General features: G+C 38.1%; 1 protein-coding gene across 1 annotated transcript in view; it reads left to right on the top strand.

Moving 5' to 3' along the window:
- Window positions 1–12,014, top strand: part of LOC150103805 (sarcosine dehydrogenase, mitochondrial-like) — a 383,814-nt gene that overhangs the window by 95,139 nt on the left and 276,661 nt on the right. The window contains exon 7 of the mRNA XM_090397147.1: window positions 521–644. Within this exon, the coding sequence (XP_090253273.1) occupies window positions 521–644 (124 nt within the window). The remainder of the gene's footprint in view (window positions 1–520; window positions 645–12,014) is intronic.

The following is a 12,014-nucleotide window of genomic DNA, read 5'->3' as shown; positions in this document are numbered from 1 at the left end:
TCACTTACTTTTTTTCTTGTTTCTTTCTATAATCCCTTCATATCCTCTCTTATAACTATATTTATCAGTACTTAAATCATTAGTTCCAACAAGCACTACCATCTCCTTTACGTTTCTTTTCTCTTTCTCTATTACATTTGTTATATCTTTAATTTTTGCTCCCAGGAAGCAGAAATTTATGTCTTCAGGCATAAATAGAAATATGAAAATTGAAGAATCCCAGAACATAATAAAGTTGTCACATACAAAATGGCAAAACTAATCAGTTATATATTTAAAGCTGAATATATTACACAGTACACTGGACTTCGAAATTTAATTTTTCTTTTATTCACCCTTGAGAAAGAGAATTGGCATATAATTAATCTTGAGTCCTCTAAAAGTATTGCCCAATCAAAAGGTTTATGGAACTATAGCCTAGGGATATGTATTTAAATACATAGCATTAATTGATATTCATATACAAACTGATCTTCACATACAGTTGATATTGATATACAAATATACATATTGTTTCTAGGTAATTTTGAAGTGTCCAGTTACGGGAATCAAAGTACAGACAAATGATTTTGGAGTGAAAAATGTGAAGGCAGTTGAAACACCTTCTGGCATTATACATACTGACTGTCTTATTAATTGTACTGGTGGGTAAATATATGCTTTTTTAATATCAGTGATATGGAACTAGATTTTTAGTTTGCACCTTTGTAAATATTATTATTATCATCATCATCTGAGACTCCAGAGAGTCAAGGAATCATTGAAGGGGTACATACCAACTGTTATTCATAGTCTCAAACTCGCTCACAGTTCCATAAGAGAAAAATCTAGCTTTCATTCCTTTCTTAACTGCACATGTAGTTTTGAATTCAATGCTCAACAGTATATGAGGTCACAGTATCACTGTCACTTTGAGAATTGGATAAACTATCTTTTCTCTGATTATGGAGTTTATGTTTTAACACATGTTGAACATACAGTGTATATATATACAACTTTTGTCAAACTTGTTAAATTTGTTAAACAACCAAGAGGAGACCTCCACATAGCTTTTAAAGGAATGCGGAGAACCTACCAGGGCTTCTGACCTAATGTCCAATCCTCACTTTCTTGTGGTGCACCCTGTTAGGTATCTACCTGGATACTGAACAAACGAGGATGGGCTGGCAATTTGGGATTTAGCTGACCAAATTGTATTCTTATTGGCTTAAACCACAATATAATATGATGGTACAACATGACAGAATTTCATGATGGCTGGGGTGTCACGTGGTTAAACAAGGCCCCTGTTGTTTTTGTCAAGGAACTAGGGCAAACAGCAAAAAAGTAAGCTACTGGAAAAAATCATGAAACACATCCCAACTCAACATCACCAGAATTCAAGATTGGTACTGTCAACATAAGAAGTCTGAATGGTAAAGAAATGGAGCTAGCTGAGGAATTGGATAAGTGCCGGATTGACATAATAGGGGTGACTGAAACAAAAAAGACAAAAACTTTTGAGATCTTTCTGAGCAATAAATACAAAATGTTACATTCAGGCAATGACAACCAAGAAAAAGAAGGAATAGCCATAGTATTCAACACTAAATATGAGGCTAATCTTCTTGAATGGCAGGCAATTTCAAGTAGAGTGATGTGGTCAAATATCAGAATGGGGAAATGGACAATGAGACCTATTTGTGCCTATGATCCCACAGAAGGTTCTATGAAGGCAGTGGTGGAATTTTTTGAGGGTCTAGAGAAAGCACAATGAAAAAGGAAAAGTTTGTCCTTGTTGGGGATCTAAATAGCAAAAGTAGGAAGTGATTGTCAGATATACAGAAATATTTGGAAAAATTTGGAGAAAAGAGCAAAGCTAATAATAATGGCAAATACCTGTTGGATTTTTGTTCAGGACATATACTGGTTATTACTAGCACAATGTTCCAACATCAAAATGCACGTATTCACATGGAGAGAAGAGGCAAGGAATAAGAAAAGTCTCATTGACTATGTTATTGTTGAGTGATGTTTTCTCATTGGTGCAGGACACTAGAGTGTTCAGAGGATTTGAAATTGCAGTTGAACACGTTGTGTTGAGCAGGATAAAATTGAATTTCATATTGAAAAGAAGAACATGTAAGAAAGTTTTAAAGTAAATAAAAGTTGAGCAGCTCTCTTACGTGAACTGTAGACTAAAATACACAAACATTATTCAAGAAAAAATGAAAGAGCTTGAGAACAGGAACCAGACCTTGAAGATTCAGTGGCAAGCCTTGAAGAAAACATTGATTGATTCAGCCAGAGAGGCTTGCGGTGAGGTTGTCTGCAAGGATAGAAAAATCAGAACTCCATGGCAGACACAGGAAGTTCAAGAAGAAGTGGAGGAAAAGAAGAAAGCATATCAAAAGTTCCTGGCAAATAAGTCAACTTGTGCTCTTAGAGAATACAGAGACAAGTGTAAGAAAAATGAACCCTGTGTAAAATTAGCTAAACAGAAGTCATGGGAAGAATTCAGTAAGAACATAGAAAATAAATATCAAGAAGGTGACAAGATATACTGCAGGTTGTTGAAGAAGCTCAGAAATGGAGGAAAGAGTGCTGTAAAAGGAATTAGAGATGATAAAGGTGGCATGAAAACTGGAGAAAAAGATATCCTTGATATATCCTTGACACGTCGCTTGGTGTCGCACTGATTAGATCGTCGGCTTGTCGAGAGCTCCTGAAAAAATTAGTAGTATTTTGTGTTAACATTAGATATTTTACTAGAATTTTAAGTAGTATTGTTTGCTTTTTGTTTCTTGGTGTGTCTGTGCAATTTTTGCATGTTTCCTGTTATTTTAATTATTATTTTTAAGAAAAGATAGCGTACACATGTCACCGATAAAGAAAAAAATGGCGGCCAGGTCGCCATGTTTGTTTAAGAGTTTTGATGTAAACAAATTTATGCAATGTGCTGTCTGTGAGATGTATGCCTTGCGAAGAGCGGTGGGAGTCTGGTTAGAAAGTGATAGTGGAGTTAATATGTGTAGAAAGTGTAAAGAGAATGAGGACTTCAAGCGTGTTTCGTGTGTCGAGAGTGATATCGTTAACGATAGTCAGAATGTAGAAAATGGCGGTGTGCTAGAGAATTGTGTGGTAGTGCCAGATAGGTGTGAGAGCGTCGCTGAAAGTGTAAATGACGGTAGAAACACAGAAAGAATGGATGATTTGATCGATAATGAAAATGGTGAGATAAATGCGGGTAGCGAAATTGCCCATTTGAATGGTGCGATACACAGAGCTAAAAGACAACTGGAGCGTATGGAAAAATGTGTGTTGAACGTACCGACAAATAACCGGCAGAAGTCTGTGACGGCAAATAATAGAATGTTCGTAAACGTCAATAAAATGAAGGAGCGAGTGCTGTATGGGGATTCGCTATTAAGAGGCATAATAATTGAGAGTTTAACGAAGTCGTACCAGCCGGGTGCGAACATAAAGGACGTCAGCGAATCTATTTGACTGCAAAAACAGAGGGTGAAAGAGATGATAATCGTGACAGGAACTAATGATTTGAAAGAGGACAAAATGGAAATGATAGAGGATGTGAGGGAGTTGTTTGAGGTAGCAAAAGAGAAGAGTGAGAGTGTTAGGATGGTGAGTATCTTACCGCGGTACGACAGCGAAGTGTTTAGAAGGAGGGCCATAATTGCCAATGACTTTATGCGTGGGTTATGCATGGAGAGTGGTGTGGAATTTGTGGATGTGTGGAATGAGTTCGATGGGCGAAAGGACTTATATAAGATGGATGGGTTACATTTGAATGGAGTTGGTGTACGGAGACTTGAAAGAGTGTTGATGAATGATGTGGAAGTGGATGTACAGACTCAGGGAAACTAGATTTATTAAGGGGGAGGGAGTAGATATGCAGATTTTAGGGGGCAGTTAAGTGTATGAATGAGTATATTATGCCCGAGTGAGTACGACGGACAACAAATCAGAATGGGATAGTTAGTATAAGGCATCAAAGTAGGGATGGGACAAATGGGCTTCTGCGATTCATGTACACTAATGCCAGGAGTATTAGGAACAAGAAGGAAGAGTTTTTGGCCATGGTTGGCACTTCCAGGCCACAGGTTGTCGGTATTAGTGAAACATGGCTGACAGAAGATGATTAAGCTAGTGGGATTGAATGCGACGGGTATAGTGTGTTCAGGAGTGACAGGGTGAATAAAAAGGGGGGGGGGGGAGTGTTATTGATGATAGCTGATGAGCTTCAGCCAAGGAGTATAGAAGTTGAACTGCAGGATGGGGAAAAAAGCACATTTGAGGCTGTTTGGTGTGAGATAGAATCTAGCAGAACAAAATATACAATTGGGTGCTGCTATAGACCGGGTGATGGAGTGGATGGTAGGGATAGTATGCATAGGCAAATAGAAGAAATGAGTGGAAGGAGGGTAATTATTATGGGTGATTTCAATTATGGTAACATTGCTGGACCTAGTAATTGCAACTGAGAATGTGGCTGTAACGAACTTGACCATGTTGCCACCAATTGGTGAGAGTGACCATAAGGTCATGCAGATTAAGACAGGGTACATGTGGAATTACCAGGCTGGTAAGTATGACAAGCTTAGGTGTGTGCTTGGCTCAATGTCATGGCATGTAAAACTGCAAGGGCTGGATGTTGATAGTGCATGGGAGGCGGTTAAGAACTGTTTGCAGGAGGCAATGGTTGACTGTATACCAAGAGTCCGAATAATAAATCAAGTAGGGGTTAAATGGATGAATAACACTATTAAGCTTGAGCTGCAAAAAAAGAAACAATTGTGGAGGGAATTTAAGGAGAAGGGTGACCATCAGGCACAGGACCATTATAAAGCTCAGATCAGGATGGTAACAAGGGTGGTAAGAAAAGCAAAAGCAGATTACGAAAGGAAATTGGCCACGCAGGCTAAAGAGAATCCCAAACAGTTTTTTCAATGTGTTGCAAGTAAAAGGAAAAATGCTCATGGTAGAATGATCTTAAAAAATGCTGAGGGTAGGGAGGTAACCAAATCAGTCGATATTGTGGAATTACTGAGCGAGCACTTTGCAAGAGTATATCATCCAGGTGGTGACTTTGCAGGAATGGAAGAACCAACAGCTTATACTGGAATTGTGATGAATGAAGTAGAGGTAACTAGTCTATTACAGAACCTCAATGTCAATACATCTGTGGGATTGGATGGTATACCAGCTCATGTCGTACGTGAAGCGGCCAAAGAATTGTCAGTGCCCTTGACCATTTTGTTTAATTTGAGCCTCAGGACTGGGTCAGTCCCAAGGGAGTGGAAAGAGGGGAAAATAGTTCCACTGCACAAAGGTGGTTCCAAGGCTGCTGTTGAAAATTACCGGCCAATCAGCATAACAGTAATCATTATCAAGGTCTTAGAGAAAATAGTCAAGAGGAAAATACAAGATTGGATAGAAGAAAATGGGATACTGTATTGGGGACAGCATGGTTTTGTGAAGGGTAGGTCATGCCTCAGTAACTTGCTCACGTATTATAACACAGTGGCGGCTGAACTGGATAAAGGTAATGGGTTTACAGTGATTCTACTGGACCTTGCTAAGGCCTTTGACAGGATACCACATGGAATTCTAATCAGTAAATTGCAGCATATGGGAATGGACATAGGGTTGGTGAGATGGATAGGAGGGTGGTTGACGGAGAGATATCATAGAGTGGTTTACTCAGGAGTAGAGTCCACAAGACGGCCTGTGACTAGTGGTGTGCCACAAGGATCTGTTCTTGGACCACTGCTGTTTAATTTGTTCATAAATGATATAGGAAAGGATCTGAGAGGAACAGTTCATTTGTTTGCGATGATGTGAAGTTGGGTAGGGCAATAGTGAATGCAGATGACATCAAAATTTTGCAGGATGATTTGGATAGATTGGAGGTCTGGGCTAAGGAGAATGGATGTCAATTTAATGTGGCAAAATGTAAGGCTATGCATTTTGGGGTGAAAAGATTGGCGACAGTTTACTGCATTGGTGGGACCGTGCTCCAGGAAATTGATGAGGCACGAGATTTAGGAGTGTTGGTGGATAAGGAATTGAAATTTAGGGGACACATTGTAAAAGTGGCCAAATCAGCTCATCAAATCACTTGGTTGCTGAAGAATACGTTGACAAGCAGGTTATTGTTCCTCTGTATCGAGCCTTGATAAGACCCCATCTCGACTACTGTGCTCAGATTTGGGCACCTAGGTTTCTTCTTGATAGGGAGGAGGTGGAGAGGATCCAGAGGCGAGTGACCAAGATGATAGCAGGTCTGTGGAATGAACCATATGAGAACAGGTTGAGGATTTGTGGGTTGCAAAAATTGGTTGATAGGCAGAGGAGGGGAGATATGATTGAGACATTCAAATTACTGAAGGGTTTCTATAAAATTAATTCAGAAGATATTTTTGAGAACAGGGCTGGTTGTGGGAGGACTAGGGGACATCCATGGAAACTGGGCAAAAGTGTGGTTAGTAAAGGTGTTAGAGCTGGGTTCTTTACTTTTAGAGTAGTGAATGAGTGGAATGCGCTCCCTGAGTCTGTGGTGGATGCTGTGACAGTGAATGAGTTTAAGGCGAGGTATGATAGATACTGTATGAATGTCGAATAGTTGTGATGAATATGATTTGGGGCCTCCCTCGATGAGTCTAATGACTCCCTGGAGTTGCCCGTAATAATAGTAATAGTAATAGTAATATTACTTTGAAAAATTTCTAAATAAAACAATTAATGATAGCACAATAGTAAAAAACACTGACCACGCATGCAATCAGGAATACATATCCATACCTGAAGTACAAAAAGCCATCAAAACTATAATGTGGAAAGGCAGCAGCTGGAGTAGATGATATTTGACCAGAAAGGCTCGAGTATGGAAGTATAAATGTCTTACAGTGGCTGCACTGCATAGTTCAGAAGGCCTGGACAGAGGGACAAATTCCAGATGATTGGAGTAGATCTCTTATAGTACCCATATATAAAAAGAGAAATAAAACTGAATATGAGAATTACATTCCCACATTCAGTTTTACAGTTGGTATTTCTCTACTGAGCGTTCCTGGTAAGATTTATTATTATTATTATTAAACAAGACCTCGTGGAGTCAAAGACTCATCTGGGAGGTCCCTTTATCAAGAGATCAAGCAAGAGGTGTTTGGGGAGTTGAGTAAACTAAATATAAATAAGGCTGTGGGACTTGATAATATATCACCGCGTATTCTGAAGGAATGTGCCAGAGAGTTGACACCTGCCTTGACATATTTTTTTAATATGAGTCTTGCACTTGGTCAAGTTCCTAAAGAGTGGAAGGAGGGCAAGATTATGCCACTTCATAAAGGAGGTGATCGAACTCAAGCATCAAACTATAGGCCTGTCTGTGTGTCAGGTGTTGTGGTTAAGTTGTTGGAGAAGCTTGTGAGAACTAGAATCCAGAGTTGGGTTGACAACAATGGTATAATCTTTGATGGACAGCATGGATTTGCTAAAGGGAGGTCGTGTTTTAGTAATCTACTTACTTATTACAATAAAGTGACTGCTTCCTTGGACAGAGGAGAAGGATACACAGTAATATACTTGGATTTTGCAAAAGCTTTTGATAGAGTACCTCATGATAAGTTGACAGTCAAACTAGAGCAGATGGGATTGGATATTAGATCAGTGCATTGGATTGGAGACTGGCTATCTGATAGGTATCAACAAGTTGTGTATGGGGGTGCGATATCCAGGAAAAGGAAAGTCACTAGTGGAGTACCTCAGGGGTCTGTTTTAGGGCCATTACTATTTAACTTGTATATTAATGATATTGGTGAAGATTTGGATGGAGATATTCAGTTGTTTGCAGATGATGCAAAGTTGGGACGAACCATAAAGAGTAGTGAAGATGTTGTGGCCTTGCAAGAAGACTTGAATAAATTGAGTGATTGGGCAAGCAAATGGGGGATGTGAGTTCAATGTTGCAAAATGTAAGGTTTTAAAATTTGGAAAACAACGATGGGATGCAGAATTTATGCTTGGTGAGAATATATTGTTGGAAGTAGAGGAAATAAGAGATCTGGGGGTGATAGTGGATAAGGATCTAAAATTTAGGGGACACATCGCCAAAATTGTGAAGACAACACAAAAACTTCTGGGAGTGAGGCGGAGGACACTGACGTGTAGAAGTAGGGAAATTCTTGTTCCATTGTATAAGGCTCTGATTAGGCCACACATGGACTATTGTGCCCAGATTTGGTCACCGGGTTTTCAGAAGGATGATGAGATGTTGGAAAGGGTCCAAAGGAGACTGACTAAGGTAGTTTCTGACCCTCTGTAATGTCGAGTATGAGGAAAGATTGAGAAGATGTAATTTGCAGAGTCTGGTGGACAGGAGGAAGAGGGGAGATATGATAGAGACCTACAAGTTGGTAAGGGGTTGTTATAGGATCAATGCTGGAGAAGTTTTACAGAGAATAGTGGGAGATCAGGGGAGAACCAGAGGTTATCCCTGGAAACTGTATAAAGAGGGAGTGAGAGGCAGGTTTTTTTGTGTAGAGTTGTAAATGAATGGAATGCCTTGTCTGAGAGTGTGGTGTCTGCATGGAGTTTGAGTGTTTTTAAAACACGGTATGATGAGATGTGTGTGTGTGATAAATTTATGCAAGTATACTTGAGAAACGGTTGAGAAGGATTGTGCAAGGGAAGTTTGGTGAAGAACAAGCTGATTCAGGCCAAATAGAGGCTGTAAGGATCAGACTTTCACGTTACAACAAATAGTTGAGAAATCATGGGAATATAGCAAAGATCTGTATTTAAGCTTTGTAGATCTAGAAAAGGCATATGACAATGTGTCAAGAGAGAAGTTATTCAAAACGCTGTAGTTGGATGGTGTCAATCGGGTATTATATCAAACAATACTTAAGTCATTATTTGAGTTGTAAGTCAGCAGTTAAGATTCAAGGAAGTACAGGAAGATGGCTTAATGTTAAATCTGGTGTCAGACAACGATGTACATTATCCTCTCTGTTATTCATTATCTGTATGGATTACATTAAGAAGGAAAGTGGTATTAAATCTGATATCAGAATTGGAAAAGTTAATCTCAGCTCTTTACTTTATGTGGACGATATTATACTTCTAAATAAATTTATACAAGTCTGCAAGATTCCCTGATTAAATTGAATAACTGTTGTAATGGATATGGTATGAAGGTCAGCACTAACAACAAAGACAATGAAAATAGGCAGAAGCATTGAAAATATCAAGTGCATTGTAAATGCAGAACCTATAGAACAAGTAAAACATTTCAGCTACTTAGGCATGATTTTTAGTGAAGATGATACATTAAATATGGAAATAGACAACCGAATCAACAAAGCTGGTATGGTAGGAAGTCAACTGAATAAATTTATATGGAATAAGAGAGAAATCAATCAAAACACTAAATTTGCTGTATGCAAGACAGTGTTGAAACCAATTTTATCTTATGGATCTAAGAGCTGTGTTAGAAGTAAAACACTTGACCAAAGACTGGAGACTGCAGATATGAGAGTCCTGAGAAAGATTAGGAACATGAAGAGATGGCATTATCATACTAAAAACAAGGATATTAGGAAAGAACTTGACATTGTTAGCATCCAGGAATGTGTTAGCAGAGCTAATCTTAGGTGGTATGGTCACTTAAACAGAATGGGAGAGGAAAGATTAGAAAAACAAGTATCCTCTGCCAGGTTGGCAGGAAAAAGACCCAGAGGAAGACCAAGATATAGGTGGATTGATATGGTAAAAAGTGCCTTAGAAGATAGAAATATAAGATCTGATAATGTTGGGGTCTTGATGATTATCAGATTGATTTGGAGGAAAATTGTAATAGGAAGTTAGTAATGATGTAAATTTTTTCATGTACTATCACATCCCATACATCCCTTAAAGGTACATGTCAGGAAATTGATGATGATGATAAATGCCTAACTATATTGTTTTCAAATCCTGGACCTGGAAAACATATAAAACAAAAAGTTATTATCACATTTATTTCCCTTTCTTTAAATCTTTTATTAGCATTTTAACTGCTTATTTTAAGATTGGCTTAAAGATGACTATGCTATATTCATGTAGATAGAAATGGTACTAGTATATGGAATTGCAGTAGCAACCTGATATGCTTTTTGTTGAATTGCATCTTGTGGCACTAAGACCAGTGTTCTTCTCTTATTGTTTTTTATATCTTATAGCAAGACTGCTTTCTTTCTACTTTCTGCTTATCTTCTTATTTTTCTTGTAAGTCTATTCAGACTGTTACAGGAAAATGCCATATCTCCTTCTGTACAGTATGATGGTGTTAAATATTATTATTATCATTATCTTCATCTGAGACTCCAGAGAGTCTGGGACTCATCAAAGGAGACCTTATATCACCCATACCAACTGTCATTCATCTCTTCTCTCAATCTCACTCACAGTTCTGTAATTGAAAAATCTAGCTCTCACTCTTTTCTTAACTGCACACAAACCTAACTTCCATGGATTCTTCCTCACTATTCTCTCCCCACCTTCCATATAATGAAAAATTTTGTCATTGAATTACTATGCTCAGGTCTGGTCACCTGGATTTCTTTAGGATGAGGAAGTGATGGAGAGTATCTAGAGGAAAGTGACCAAGATGGTGAGTGGTCTGTGGAATGCTTCCTATGAGAATAGATTGAGGATTTGTGGATTGTCAAAAGTTCATTAATAGATGAAAAAAAAAAAATGGGAGGGGGGGGGGCAGATATGATGAAAACCTTTAAGTTGCTTAAAGGATTTTATAGCATTAATGCAGGGGAAATGTTTGTGCACTTGGCTAGTGGGAACCGAACAAGAGGGTTATCCCTGGAAGTTGGGTAAGAGTGTGGTTAGCAAGGCCATGAGGACTAGATTTTTCCCTTGGAGAGTGGTGAATGAATTGAATGGGTTGCCTGAGTAAGTGGTTAGTGCTTTATCTGTTAATAGTTTCAAGGAGAGGTATGATAGATATTATGTTGATAGTTTGGGTCTCTCATGATGAGTTTTAGAATTCCATGGAAGTGCATGTGCAATAATAATAATAAAATGCATCCTTGGAACAGGCAGTACCATGAAATGGGTGTATACCCATAAGAGAACAAGTCTTATGGGTATACACAAGTCTTAAGAGAAACATTAATATTTCATGTACAGTACTCCTTTTTTTTCCCACATCCTTGTTCGTCTTCTAGATTTTCTTCCAATAGTTTCCTTATTCTTTATGTTAATATCATCATCATAAGTACCTTTCCCACATGACTCATCTGAGCAATTGTTCTGTAGTTTTTGCTGTCTCCTTTGCTTCCTTTATTTGGGGGGGGGGGGGGTATTAGATTTGATTTTGTCCATTCCTTTGGTGCTTTCCTTTTGTCTTATGCAATGTTTGTCTATCATCACCTTGCCACAGTGCTTCAAAATCTCACCAGTGATTTCATCATTCCTCAGACTTTTATAATTCTTCACATATTTCACCCTTTTTAAACCTCATCCCTCAATTTCTCTCTCTCCCCCCATTTTTTATTCTGTGATGATATTTCTTTCAATTCATAAATTAACATGTTTTGGACCTTAACACCTCCCTGTGTCTATTATATAACTCTGAGAGTAAGATCTTGTTCATCTCTCTTTCTATCTCTCTTTTCTTCCTTTTTATATTCAGTAGTGATATTTGTTTCAATTCATAAATTAACTTCTTTTGAACGTTAACACCTCTCTGTGTCTCTTATATAACTCTGAGAGTAAGATATCATTTATTTCTCTCTCTCTCTCTCCTATTTCTTCTTTGTTCATCAAGATTTCATCTTTTTCATCTTTTATAGGTCTCTGTTTTGCACTTCGTTTGCTGTTGATGCTTATGGTCATCTTGTATACTTCTCTTGTTCTATATTCACCGTAGTGTTTATTGATATCATTACTGATCCTTTAACCACTTTCATTTGTCTCTTCTAACCACTTTCTTCACCTCATTGCATTTTGTTCTATAA

This window comes from Typopeltis vanoorti, chromosome 8 (assembly GCF_054136105.1).
Source record: "Typopeltis vanoorti isolate ZY-2024b chromosome 8, IOZ_Tvanoo_1.0, whole genome shotgun sequence".
Lineage (NCBI taxonomy): Eukaryota > Metazoa > Arthropoda > Arachnida > Uropygi > Thelyphonidae > Typopeltis > Typopeltis vanoorti.
This window is presented reverse-complemented; position numbering and strand designations above follow the sequence as displayed.